The following is a 12,346-nucleotide window of genomic DNA, read 5'->3' on the forward strand; positions in this document are numbered from 1 at the left end:
CTGCCAAGGCGTGGGTCGACTTGAGGGATAGCAAAGAGAGAGACTTTGGAGAGGAAAGTGGCGATCCATCAGGAGACGAGGATGGGGTGACGATGATGTTGGCGGATGGCAGGCCGGACTCTGCTAGCAGGGCATCGTCGCAGAGAGTTTGCATAGATAGACTCAGATCTCAAAGGTTGAGGGATATATACCGAAGACTGCCAGAGCCGGCGTTTTCTGCTTATGTCATGGACCACGTGCGCTGCTTGCGACCCAACCAAGCCTCTCACAGAACAACGCTCATGCTAGAGCCACCATCATGTACTCCTGCCATTCCCCCGCCCAGTCCAACACATCCCTCTCCGATAACGACGATGACGACTTTCCCGTCAAGTCCGCTTTCTTTCGCGACAACGACGCCCAATCGTCAGCCACCGTCCTAGTCCCCGCACAGTGGACCTCCCGCCGTGGTTCCCTCCCCAGGACCACCCCACTGTCGCAAGCCTCCCGGCTGCCCCCAGAAATTCTCATCCACATTCTCAAGCATCTCCACTCCTCGCGCGACCTTCTACATGCTCTCCTTGTCTCACGCACATGGTGCGAGTGCTCGGTCGAGCTCCTGTGGTATCGGCCCAGCATCTCGGCTGTCAAGTCCCTTCTCAAGATGATGCGCGTAATAGCCAGAGAGGACCAAACCTTCATATATGCACATTTCATTCGTCGCCTCAACTTCCTCTGCATCGGAACGGACCTCTCCGACTCGCTCTTCTCCCGAGTGGCCAACTGCATCCGGCTGGAACGCCTCACCCTCATCAACTGCACGTCTCTTTCTGACGAAAGTTTTGGTCGCGTCTTCCCCAAGTGCCCCAATCTCGTCGCAGTCGACCTTACAGGCGTAACGGAGGTTTCGGACCAATCACTGGTCGCACTCGCAAGTACCGCCAAGCGGTTGCAAGGCATCAACCTCACCGGATGCAAGAAACTGACGGACATCTCCGTCCTCGCGCTCGCAAGGAGCTGCCCTTTACTTCGTCGCGTCAAGCTCGGAGGCGTAGACCAGGTCACAGATGAGTCAATTTCAACACTTGCCCATCATTGCCCCGTCCTCCTCGAAATCGATCTCAGCAATTGCAAAAACATCACGGACATCTCGGTTCGCGACTTGTGGACCTATTCGGTACAAATGCGAGAGATGCGGCTGGCCCACTGCGTCGAGCTGACGGATGCGGCATTCCCGTCCCCCCCAAAACGCGACATTCTCCCTCCGAGCTCAAACCCTTTCGCGGCACCGTTCCTTCCTTCTAACGAACTCCCTCCCCTTCGCGTCTCTCAACCCTTTGATCAACTTCGCCTGCTCGATCTCGCGGCGTGTAGTCATATCACAGACGATGCCATCGAAGGCATCGTCGCCGCGGCCCCCAAGATCCGTAATTTGGTCCTCGCGAAGTGCTCACAACTCACCGACACCGCTGTTGAGACTATATGCAAATTGGGCAAAGGGCTGCATTACCTTCATCTCGGGCACGCACAAGCGATCACGGACCGTTCGATCAACAGTCTTGTACGGTCGTGCACACGGCTGCGGTACATTGACTTGGCAAGTGAGTGGACCCCAGTCTTCGACCCGACCGCTATTAACTTGGCCTCTGCTCGTTTTAGACTGCGTTCACTTGACGGATATGTCAGTCTTCGAGCTCTCAACTCTTTCGAAACTCCGCCGCATCGGTCTCGTACGCGTCAACAACTTGACAGACCAGGCCATCCAAGCGCTAGGAGAAAGACACACGAATCTAGAGCGTATTCACCTGTCATACTGCGACCAGATTTCCGTCATGGCCATTCACTTCCTTCTTCAAAGGCTCCCGAAGCTCACGCATCTGAGTCTCACTGGGATCACATCTTTCCGTCGACCAGAGTTGCAGCAGTTTTGTCGTGCCCCTCCTGCGGTATGTGTCCAGGCAATAGGTTTGTGTGTCGAGGTTTACATTGTTGTGCAGGATTTCAACTCCACCCAACGGGCGGCATTTTGCGTCTACTCAGGCAGGGGAGTGGTTGAACTCAGGGACTTTCTGGGCGAGCTGTTCATGTCCATCACGAATGAGATGGCTACGTCCAACGACACCGACTACGAGGATTATGACGAGTCTGTTCCTCGCCGGGCGCACAGGGAGCCGGAGACAGAGGTCATCGAGGAAGACGAAGATGATGAAGACTCTGGGTCGGGAGAGGTCTTTCCGCAAAGTACCCATGCAACCCCCCGGATGCCCGAGCGAATTCCCATCGCTCAGGCAACTCCCCGGCCCTTCATCCCCGTGACGGCAGAACTTGCGATGACTCGAGAGCCCAGGAGGAATCCAACACCTCGCGCTCAACCCCGCGCTTATCCCGGCTCCAGACCATCATGGCTCGGCACCGATGGTACTGCTGCGCGTCCACGACGAGGTTTTGGCCAACAGCCTCTCGTGGAGCAGTCGACGTCCCCTACTCCCAGTGAAGCGGCGTCCAACCGGAGTGCAGGGACAACCCACTCGAACGGCACGACGTTTTTTCGGTCCTACGCGGACGCCCCATCATCAGCGAGGAATGGCGTCATGACCCCTGATCTTGTCTATGCTGAGATAGGTCATGGTCGCGGCGCCGGCCCCGGTCCCAGCACCATCCTGGTCCAGAATTACAACAGGCGCGAGCCTGCTGTTGAGCCTACTTTCCCATCCATGATTTCCGCTTCGCGTCACGCGACCAATCCTGGATCTCCCTCCAGCATTGTGACAACAACGGAAGTTTTCAGCTCAAGTACGCGTCCTTTCCGCATGCAAGATCATCCGGTCCTCCACGACGCGTCCAACTCATACCTGCGAGGAACTGGCCAGGTCGACGGCACCACCTCATTCGACATGATGCATGATGTGTCGCCTCCGTCGCCAACAACGCGCGAGCTGCAGGAGTCGGTCCAGTCGGCGCTGGGGGGTCCGAATGCAGCCCTAGACCTGGACGGAAGGGGGCGGAGTGTCAAGAGGACGATTAGAAGCACTTTTGCTGCCGCCGAAACCTTCTTCACGGGGCGTCCTCCTGGCGGCAGCGCAGACGGACCTGGGGCCGCTGGCATGACTGGTGGCCGCGATATGGACACTCACGGGCATTGATGCCTCTATGTATCTCAAATTGTCCCCATCCCCTTTTGTCATCCCATCTCTCTCACCACATGAGCGCATGCTTATGTATAACTACCCATCTATATTTCCCCGTCGAATTGCAGGTTGTGTAATGGATTCCTAATTTCTGTCTGTAGTCGGTGTCACACGCGTATTCTTGTGTGCGCTCTATTGTATCATCATGTAGTCTCATGTAGATGTCTCGTCTGCTGTGTGCATAACATGCCTCCTTGAACCCGGCGGCAGGGCGGTGTGATTAGACGCCATCGGGTGCACGCGGCAGTCCGAAAAGTACGGCCTGAAGCGAATCGTGGCTAGAGTGACTGTGACTCGCCCAACTGCTACGCAGGGTCCGTGCGCTCGCGTCAACGAAGCGGGATAGAGCTTAGCAGTACTTACGTCCGATACGGTACTTACGTACGCCTATGTGAGATACTGGATAAGCAGATCATAATAATAATAATAATAAAGCTAGAGTGACTGTGTCTTCACTTCTCATCCTGCTTCATCTTTTTACGATGGTCAATATAAGGCCCGCTCGGGTGCGTCGATGCAAATGCGCCCCGAGTATCAGCTGATTGAGAGAAGCCAGGTAGAAGACCTCACAGGCATGCAGGCCTGCAATCTGCACAACCTCCCGGAAAACTACACCTTGAAATATTGTGAGACCAACCGGATAGCAGTAGACGAAGAAGCCGACAATGCGTTTCCCCCTTTCCCTTACAGACCTCTATCATGCCTTGACATGGCCGCAGCTGTCGTACGTCGCGGAGGATGAGGGCAAGGTCGTTGGGTACATCTTGGCGAAGATGTGAGTGCACCAGCCCCGGTCTTTCCCCAAAAGATATCCTCAAGCACCCACAGGGAGGAAGATGTTGCAGAAGGCGACGAGACGCATGGGCATGTTACCTCGATATCGGTCCTGCGCTCGTATCGTCGACTGGGGCTTGCAAAACGTCTCATGATCCAGTCTCGTACGTCCTATATCGATTTCGCAGTGCCGCTATCTTAAATTGCGCACCGTAGAGGAGGCTATGGCGAGAGTATACAAAGCTGCATATGTGTCCCTGCATGTTCGCAAGTCAAATCGCGCCGCACTATCCCTCTACCGCGATACACTGGGCTTCACCGTGAAGGACATAGAAAAGGGCTACTGTACGTCTTTCCCTCGCACCACTCCTTTTAACCGCAAGATACCGTGGATCGTTCACCCGGCTGATGCATTTTCAGACGCCGATAGCGAAGATGCATATGCGATGCGGATGTCGCTGAAGCATTTGAGGTGAAGCTAGTTGGTTACCATGTTAGCACAGTGTATGTGCCGTGTACAACACGTAGTGATACATTGTTCCTGTGAGGCGCAAGGCCAAACCCGATGTCCGTCCCACAAAGCCCCATGTCAAGTACTGCCTTTAGCGGCCGAGGGAGTCGCCTGCGTTCCCTCTTCCTCTTCCTCCTCCTCTTCGTCTTCGTCTTCGTCGTCGTCGTCGTCATCATCGTCCTCTTCCTCTTCCTCTTCGTCATCGTCTTCATCGTCATCGTCATCGTCTCCTTCGTCCTCTTCAGAACTTTCCTCGTCCTCATCTTCGATTTTCACTTCCGCTGACGGCGCGGCAGGAGTTACGGCAAGAGTCGTAGTTGCAGCCTCCGTATTGACTGCACTTTGAGGCGCCGCCTCCTCCTCTTCTTCTTCCTCGCTGGAATCCTCCTTATCGCCCTTTGCTTCAGCCGCAGTGGTCACTCCAGCGATGCCGACTCCAGCAATAGCGGCAGCAGCGGCCACCGGCACCGCGCTCCCAGCGCTCGGCGCCGCGGCGGCCTCCACCTGTCGCGCAATCGCAGAAGAGTGCATCGCGGTTGTGACCTCCTGCGCGGCGTCCTGCTTCGCAGGCACCGGCGGCACTGGGAGGTCCTTGGACTGCGCCTCTCTCGACCGGTGGTGCCTGACGGCCTCCCGGATGAGCTTTGCGCTGGACAGGCCGAGTTCGTAGTAGCCGTCGTTCGTCTGCGTGCCGAACATGCCCGTGTGCGCCTGGATCTCGTCTTCCGCGAGCGTGTTCGTGTTCGGCGCGAAGTATGACGCCGCGACGGACCGCGGTGGCGGCAGGAGCGTGAACGTCCGCGCCTCGGGGGAGTTTGGGGGGCGCGGCGGGAGCAGGGTGAAGAACCTGTGCCGTCGGCGAGACCGCACCGGGGTCAGCGGGCCAAAGGGAGGGAGGTGCACACGGCGCACTTACGTGTGGAAGAGCACGCCGTGCTCGGTCTGGATCGCGAAGAGCTTCAGGAGACGCGCCTCGAGCTCCTCACGGCTCCAGAGGTTCCCGACGTACTTCATGTGGTCCGACACCCAGGTGTAGCTGCCGCTGACGACGTCGGGCTTGGAGTAGACGGCGCCCGCGGCGGCGCCGGCGAGGATCGCGGCGCCGGCTGCGTACGCCGCGGGCGCGGCCCACTTCTGCCAGAGGGACGTCGCGCCAGTGGTGGATGCGGCGTCGGCCGCGGGAGGGGCGGGGGCGATCGCACCCTTCGGAGGAACGGGGGGCGGGGGCGGGGAGCTCGGCTCGGCGGCGAAGCCGCCCCACGACTTGAGGCTGCTGAGCATGCTGCTCGCAGTGGAGACGTACTGCACGGCTTGGTTCGCCTGGTTCTTGAAGATGTGTGGGTGGAGACCGAGGTACTGCGGAGCGAGGCCGAGTTATCATCGGTGGGGGACAGGGCGGGTGCGGGTGCGACGCACCGGAGTGTCATACGCTAGGCACGCGACGATGTTGGGCCAGAGTGGGGCGTATTTGTCGGGCAGAGTTTGGACGAACTCGATGAGAGCGTCGGCGGCAAGGAGACCGCCCATGCTGCATGCAAGCCAAGAGGTTCAGGGGACGCTGTTAAACAAGCTTTGGGGCGCGCACCTGTGTCCGCACAACACGATCTTTGCCTTCCCTGCCCCACCATTTGCGACCTCGCGCCGAACGGTGGCCTCGGTGAGCCAGTCCGCGAAGAGTACGACTGCTGCGTTCTATGCGGGGTGTCAGAGAAGTACGGAGAACCCAGTCCTGCTGTAGCCTACAAGTTCGCCTTTGGTCTGAAGCAGCGAGATGAGGGGTTAATTGACAGATAGTGCCATCAGCAATCGCGCCCGTACCTCATACGCAGGGAAGACGATGCTTTCTACCAACGTATGGTCAAGGCTTTCAGACACAATGTGCTGCAGACGTTGGGGAAAATCTCGAAAGGTCGAATCGTCGCCCTTGAACCTGGAGGGACGTAGATCACCGTCAACAGGCCGTACGGATGCTTGAGCGCCCTACGCACCCATGAATGAAAACAAGCAGCACGAGATCGGAGGGTGCAGCATCAGGCGAAGCTTCCGGAGGAGGTTGCACGGAGGAGGGTTCAGTGGATGCCATGTTGATGAGAGAGCATGAATGATAGCGTCAATCTGTGTCTGCAGTGTGCTGAGCAGGGCGACCAGGGCGGGATTTTCTATCCGGGGCTGGGCGTCGCGCTCGTCACGTGGAGGCTTGCTTTGCGGCGAGACGAAGGTTGACGAAGTCTGCGTCTTACTCTCACGTCGACCAACATGTCCGTCCTACTGACAGACACTGCCGCATCATCCATCCTCTCTTACTTGGCCCTTCCCCTGACATACGAGCCGAACCCGTCCGCGGAACCACTCGACTTCCTCAAGAAGCATTTTCGCGAGCTCCCCACACATCTCCTCAAGCTCTTCTCGACCTCCACTTCCCCGAGAGAGCGGACCACAGTACCCGCCATACGCAATCGCCGGCTCAAGTATGCTGATACTCGGCCATCAGAACTCTCCCTCGTGAATGCGAAGTCCACATGGCCTGCGCTATGGGAAGGTTATGAGAGACCCGGTGTAGAGCAAAACCAGGAGGAGAGAGAGTGGGCGGAGAAGAAGTTCCTGGGAGGCGACACCAAACAGCATGTTGGACGATTAGGTGCGCTACTCGGAGACTTCGAGGAAGAGCGGGAGTTCGTGCGCGTTCGGACAGCTCGGCGGGAACGCGCGGAGTACATCGAATCACTCCCTGAAGAAGACGAGGATAGCGACGAGGATGGCGACGAGGATGCCCCCCCTCCTCCGGAGATTCCATTGGTGGAGAGGGAGATGATGTTCCTCCGAGTTATCAGGGAACGGTTCATATATGGACACTTGGAGGTGCGCTGGATGTACCCACCAGTCACTAGAACACAAACCGACACTTACGATAGTCCATCGACTACGATCTTGTGGATTGGGATGAGCGGTGGGACGGAGATTCGGATCGTGACGCAGAGGAGCGGTGGTTCGACGATGAGGAGGAAGACTGAAGATCCGCCTCTAGTGGTAGTCTCTATCTTTGCCCTGCCATCGTCCAGCCCATGTTTGGATCCTTCTCAATCATGCGTTCACGATGAGACGAAAGATGACCAGAGAGCGGCTCATAGCGGGCCGCGGGGATGGGACTACGTCATCCGCCACATTTGGCGACCTCCGAGTCAGGGCCGTGGCCTCCGGAAACGCCTGCCCACAAGCTGCCTCAGCGAAACAAGCAGGGCTGTCTTCCTCTTGTGCACGGTGCTATTTCTGCAGCAACGTTACAACTTACCAGCAGCTCAGCGGAGGTGAGTGAGGATGGAGGGAAGAAGCGAGAAATGCGAGCAGACTTCTGATACCCACCAGCGTTTACGCAGACCGCAAACACGACCAAACTCCTTACAGTCGTTGCCGGTTGCGGCCCTCGCTCGTTCCTCAGACACAACTGGACACTCCCCTCGCCCTTCAGGCTCTGTCCGTCATCGCCCCTCTTGTCTCTCCATGTCGAGCGGTCTCCACCAACCAGACCTCGAGCAGGACGATGGTGCGCGAATTACGCCGGGTACCGCTTCGACAACTGGCTCTCGCGGGCCGTTGTATCGGAGCATGAGCCACAGTTCTCAGTGGACGGTCCCCGACACCCCTTCCCACCATCTTCAGGGAACGTCCTACTTCACCCAACGCGCATCTTCCCCCAGTCAGCGTCGTATCCACTCCAGCAGCCAGCCCAGGACCGCATCCGTCAGCTCGACCCGCCGTCGCGGTGCCCGGAGCACAAGCATCACCAGCTCGCATGCTACCGGAGGCCGGCCCTACGAGGAGCGCAGCGCACTTGGTGAGGAAGACGAAGAGCAGTATGGCGAAGGCGAGGACCGCGGCGACTCTTCGGGGAACGACACCCCGCAACAGCAGGACGGGCAGGCAGACGATGAACGATGAAGACGATGAAGACCTCGACCCCATTACCCTCAAGGACCGCCAGTCTCTCATCAACGTCGAGCACCCCTTCGGTCTTCCCATCTGGAAACCCGCTCTGTACAAGAAACAGAGATCCGTGACCAAGTACGCCGACCAAGCTCTACACTCCGTCCCCAGCGCGCAAGCAGAGCGTCATCTCCTCCCCGGCAATATCTTCTGGCTCGTCGCGTTTGGATGGTGGCTCGCGGTGACTTGCTTCGCCCTCTCTGCCTTCTTGTATGTACTCCCCAAAGGTGGCCGCAACTACGCGACCCTCTTGTTCGGCCTCGGATGGTACATCGTATGGCCTTTCGGCAAGTACGTCGAAGGCGACGTCGAACTCCTTCCAGAGGACGAAGAGCAATGCGTCCCCGAATCCGCGCATTCAGAGTACTTCCCAGAAGAATACCAGGCGGGCAGCTCGACGGAACCAGGTTCCGTTCACAACACCATCACTCCTCGATCGCGTATGGCAATCCCGCAGGAAGCAAGCTCGGACTCTTGGGTAGCCCAGCCCACTGCTACGACGTCTCTTCTCGCAGCAGTCAATGGACAGTCACGCGTTTCCAACCGTGCTGGTGTCGCAAAGTCGTATGGTGCTACCCAAATGTCGTCCTCATATTCTCTCGGTGTATCAGTTGGAGACAACAAGGCGGAGTACTGGTTGGGCAAGGCCGTCTTCTGGGCCGCACTGATTACCCTCATCGCGCCGCTCATGCTCATCGTCTCGCTTCTGTGCTGGTTCTTGATTTTCACCATTCCCATGGCAAGGCTGAACTGGGCCCTCATCAAGCATCTCTTCCAGCACCCTACCTCCGTCCGATTCTGTGCAGCACCAGTCATTGCCATTCCGGATGAAGAGGGGGGAGCGGACGCGACCGCTAGGAATACGGATGCGGAGGCGACCCCAGTCGCGTTCAAGCACCCTCGCCTCGCGGCGGGCCAGGCTGCGCCTTCCGGCTCACCGACGTCGACGGTCCTCCTGTGTACGTACCGCGCATGGGGGTGGAAGTACTACAAGTACACGGTTGGCGGTGTCAACATCATTTTCGTCAACCTCCTTCCTTTCGTCCTCTTTGCCATCATCGACGGCATCGTCCTCCTTCCCATGGTCGAACGGCGCGAGCACGCTGGCCAACACGTCCCCACCTTCCTCGCCGCGATCACTTCGCGCGCACTCATCTTCGTGATGAGTTTGGCTAGTGTCATTCCGCTGTCGTACTTCATCGGCATGGCTGTCGCTTCTATATCGGCACAGTCGTCTATTGGTATGGGTGCGGTCATCAATGCCACCTTCGGTTCCGCCATCGAGATCCTGCTCTACGGCATCGCGCTTACGCAAGGCAAGGGCCACCTCGTCGAAGGATCCATCGTGGGTAGCTTGCTCGCCGGTGTGTTGCTCATGCCCGGAATGAGTATGCTCAGCGGTGCCCTACGGAGGAAGGAGATGAAGTTCAACGCGAAGAGTGCTGGCGTCACAAGTATGTTGCTCATCATGGCCTTCATTGGCACTATTTGCCCCACGTTGTTCTATCAGACTTACGGCAGTGTAAGTTTCTTCTCGGTTCGTGGTGGCCAACTCCCGACTGACTGGTTCTTTAGTTCGAGCTGGTCTGTGATGGATGCCCATCGGAAGATGGGTTGACCTCCTTGACAAAGCCATGGGTCTGCCAGCACTGCTACTATCAGCATCCTGACCCCGTGGATGATCCCTTCTACCAGTCTACAGTTAAAAGCTTAATGTTCTTCTGCGCTATCATCCTCGTATTTGTGAGTAGTCTAGTCCTGTCGACTTCAAGTTTCCAATAACCTCGGGTTTCTCATCCAGTCGTATCTCATCGGCCTCTGGTTCTCACTGCGCACTCACGCCAGCCAGATCTGGCAGAACCCGCAGCAACTCCTCCAGCCGGAACAGATCCACGCGCCTACCAGCAACCGTATGTCTCTGTACCACAAGCTCATTCCCGGGGCGCACAAGACTTCGCTGCACCACAAGCCAAGCATGATGACCGTCGAAGAATCCTCCATGTCACGTAGCGAGACCCCAGTTCCGCGCATTCACGAGCCTGTGTCTCCACAGCTCGCCACTGCGAGCCCTGCCAACCGTCACATCTCCTACGTCACCCCACCCGCCGCCCACGGCCCCAACTACACCCCAATCTTGGAGAGTGTCGACCACGCGATCAAGGACGCCGGCCTGCAGCCCCTTCAACTCCCCGGCAACCTCTCCCCGGACGACTTCACCCGCGCCGTCGCTGTCGCCACCGTCAGCGCTCTCCGTCACCAGCAGAACCATTCACAGTCCCCCGCGCGTCTGCGCTCGTCTGGCGCTGAGATGGACACTGGCGGAGGTGGACACGGTGGACACGACGCGCCGTCTTGGAGCCGTACGACTAGTGCAAGCGTTCTGCTTGCGTGCACGGCCCTGTATGCTATCATTGCTGGTCAGTCTGGGATGCATGCGTCTCACTGTGAATGGCACTAATCATTGTCTGTCTGCAGAGATTCTCGTTGATGTCGTCGACGTCATTTTGGAAGGGTCCGGCATCGACGAGAAATTTCTTGGGGTAACCCTCTTCGCGCTGGTGCCCAACACTACTGAGTTCATGAACGCCATCTCGTTCGCTCTCAATGGGAACATCGCTCTGAGGTGAGTTCGAAGTGAAACGGTATAATTGTATTCGGTATTAACTAACGTCTCTTTCCATAGCATGGAAATTGGATCCGCGTATGCCCTGCAGGTCTGTTTGCTCCAGGTCCCGGCCATGGTCGCTTTCTCTGCTTGGTATGCCCCTGACAAGATGGGGTCCACCGCCGAGACCTTCACGTGAGTCGTAATTTACTTCAAGATGCCATCCAGCTCACAGTTTTCTAGGTTGATCTTCCCTCGCTGGGACATCATCGCGATTATCCTGTCGGTGTTCTTGATGACCTACACCTACATCGAGGCGAAGAGCAACTACCACCGTGGCAGCATCCTCCTCCTCAGCTACCTGGTCCTCCTCTCGGGCTTCTACTATGCCCCGAACCGCTCGGATGAAGAGAACGAGATGCTCGGCGTGCTCGGCTCTGTGGCTCACAGCGTTGGCTCGTTCCTCTCTGTCATCTGAACCTCGCACTTCGTGATACCCTCCCGTCGTTCAGATCGGAAGGCGCATCATCTATACTTGATTCGCATAAACCCCACTATTTCCCAACCCCGCTCGCACCGAGCCCTACATCTTTCTTGATCTTTATTCCCCTGACTTACCGTGTACTCCCCACGCCCACCGATCCCTCAAGTATATACAGAGTTATGTCTGGAAACCACCACCTCGAACGGACGATTAATGCATATATCTCCTCCGCGACTGTGCCCCCCATGTGCCCCGTCTAGCCGGTCACTGTAGCCCCAACTTACGACCTCTCACGACAAGTTACGACTAAGCGTATCCTAAAGGTTCCAGACATAGACGCAATTTGCTTCCATCTCTTTGACTGCGACGTGATTTGGTGCGGGCACATCCGCAACACTTGTTGGGGATGATGAGCCGCTGTATATACCAGACGGGGATTCCGTTCTCCTACTTCTCACCCCCATGACTACATAGAGCATGTCAAATGGAAGTTTTGGCAGTCTCGAGCCTGACCCCGCGGACAGGCCCGAGAACTATGCTAGTATGTACCATGGTTTGTGTCGCTACTAAGGAATGCTGACCACGCCGTGACATACTCCAACCAAGAAGGATCTTGAGAAGCGCATCGCGGACCTTCAACACGAGTCAACAGCAGCTGCGTGGAAGCGACGAGGGTTAGTCTGGGCACAACACAGACTCAGATAAGCACCTTCGCAAAGCTCGTTCCTACCATGCCACGAGGTGAATAGCACCCAGAACGGCTTGTAAGGTGACGTGACGGGTGACGTTCACCATCCAGGGGGGCGCGCACAGTGGTTGATTGA

The 12,346-nt window shown here is 57.4% G+C and overlaps 5 protein-coding genes across 5 annotated transcripts; 4 read left to right on the forward strand and 1 right to left on the reverse strand.

Moving 5' to 3' along the window:
* Positions 1 to 298: 298 nt before the first annotated feature.
* Positions 299 to 3,122, forward strand: BXZ73DRAFT_93161 (uncharacterized protein; the record flags this gene model as incomplete). Its single annotated transcript, XM_048026587.1, has 3 exons — positions 299 to 1,580; positions 1,639 to 1,925; positions 1,977 to 3,122. The coding sequence occupies 3 exons, from the start codon at positions 299 to 301 to the stop codon at positions 3,120 to 3,122; spliced, it is 2,715 nt and encodes a 904-aa protein (XP_047871912.1).
* A 527-nt stretch (positions 3,123 to 3,649) lies between these two features.
* On the forward strand, positions 3,650 to 4,417 carry BXZ73DRAFT_93162 (acyl-CoA N-acyltransferase; the record flags this gene model as incomplete). Its single annotated transcript, XM_048026588.1, has 6 exons — positions 3,650 to 3,673; positions 3,724 to 3,793; positions 3,858 to 3,942; positions 3,996 to 4,105; positions 4,158 to 4,286; positions 4,362 to 4,417. 6 exons carry the CDS (start codon positions 3,650 to 3,652, stop codon positions 4,415 to 4,417), a joined length of 474 nt encoding a protein of 157 aa, XP_047871913.1.
* A 659-nt stretch (positions 4,418 to 5,076) lies between these two features.
* BXZ73DRAFT_56148 (uncharacterized protein) lies at positions 5,077 to 6,535 on the reverse strand (the record flags this gene model as incomplete). Its single annotated transcript, XM_048021443.1, has 6 exons — positions 5,077 to 5,299; positions 5,369 to 5,808; positions 5,869 to 5,980; positions 6,038 to 6,144; positions 6,241 to 6,382; positions 6,441 to 6,535. Coding segments are annotated over 6 exons (1,119 nt in total), but the record flags the coding sequence as incomplete, so codon positions are not given.
* Positions 6,536 to 6,708: 173 nt separating this feature from the next.
* Positions 6,709 to 7,463, forward strand: BXZ73DRAFT_93163 (uncharacterized protein; the record flags this gene model as incomplete). Its single annotated transcript, XM_048026589.1, has 2 exons — positions 6,709 to 7,311; positions 7,365 to 7,463. 2 exons carry the CDS (start codon positions 6,709 to 6,711, stop codon positions 7,461 to 7,463), a joined length of 702 nt encoding a protein of 233 aa, XP_047871915.1.
* Positions 7,464 to 7,950: 487 nt separating this feature from the next.
* On the forward strand, positions 7,951 to 11,516 carry BXZ73DRAFT_107352 (uncharacterized protein; the record flags this gene model as incomplete). Its single annotated transcript, XM_048016882.1, has 7 exons — positions 7,951 to 8,303; positions 8,359 to 9,955; positions 10,009 to 10,176; positions 10,235 to 10,850; positions 10,909 to 11,056; positions 11,117 to 11,233; positions 11,282 to 11,516. The coding sequence occupies 7 exons, from the start codon at positions 7,951 to 7,953 to the stop codon at positions 11,514 to 11,516; spliced, it is 3,234 nt and encodes a 1,077-aa protein (XP_047871916.1).
* Positions 11,517 to 12,346: the final 830 nt, after the last annotated feature.

The sequence above is a fragment of the Epithele typhae genome (genome assembly GCF_022376455.1).
Source record: "Epithele typhae strain CBS 203.58 chromosome Unknown BXZ73scaffold_107, whole genome shotgun sequence".
In the NCBI taxonomy this organism is placed as follows: domain Eukaryota; kingdom Fungi; phylum Basidiomycota; class Agaricomycetes; order Polyporales; family Epitheliaceae; genus Epithele; species Epithele typhae.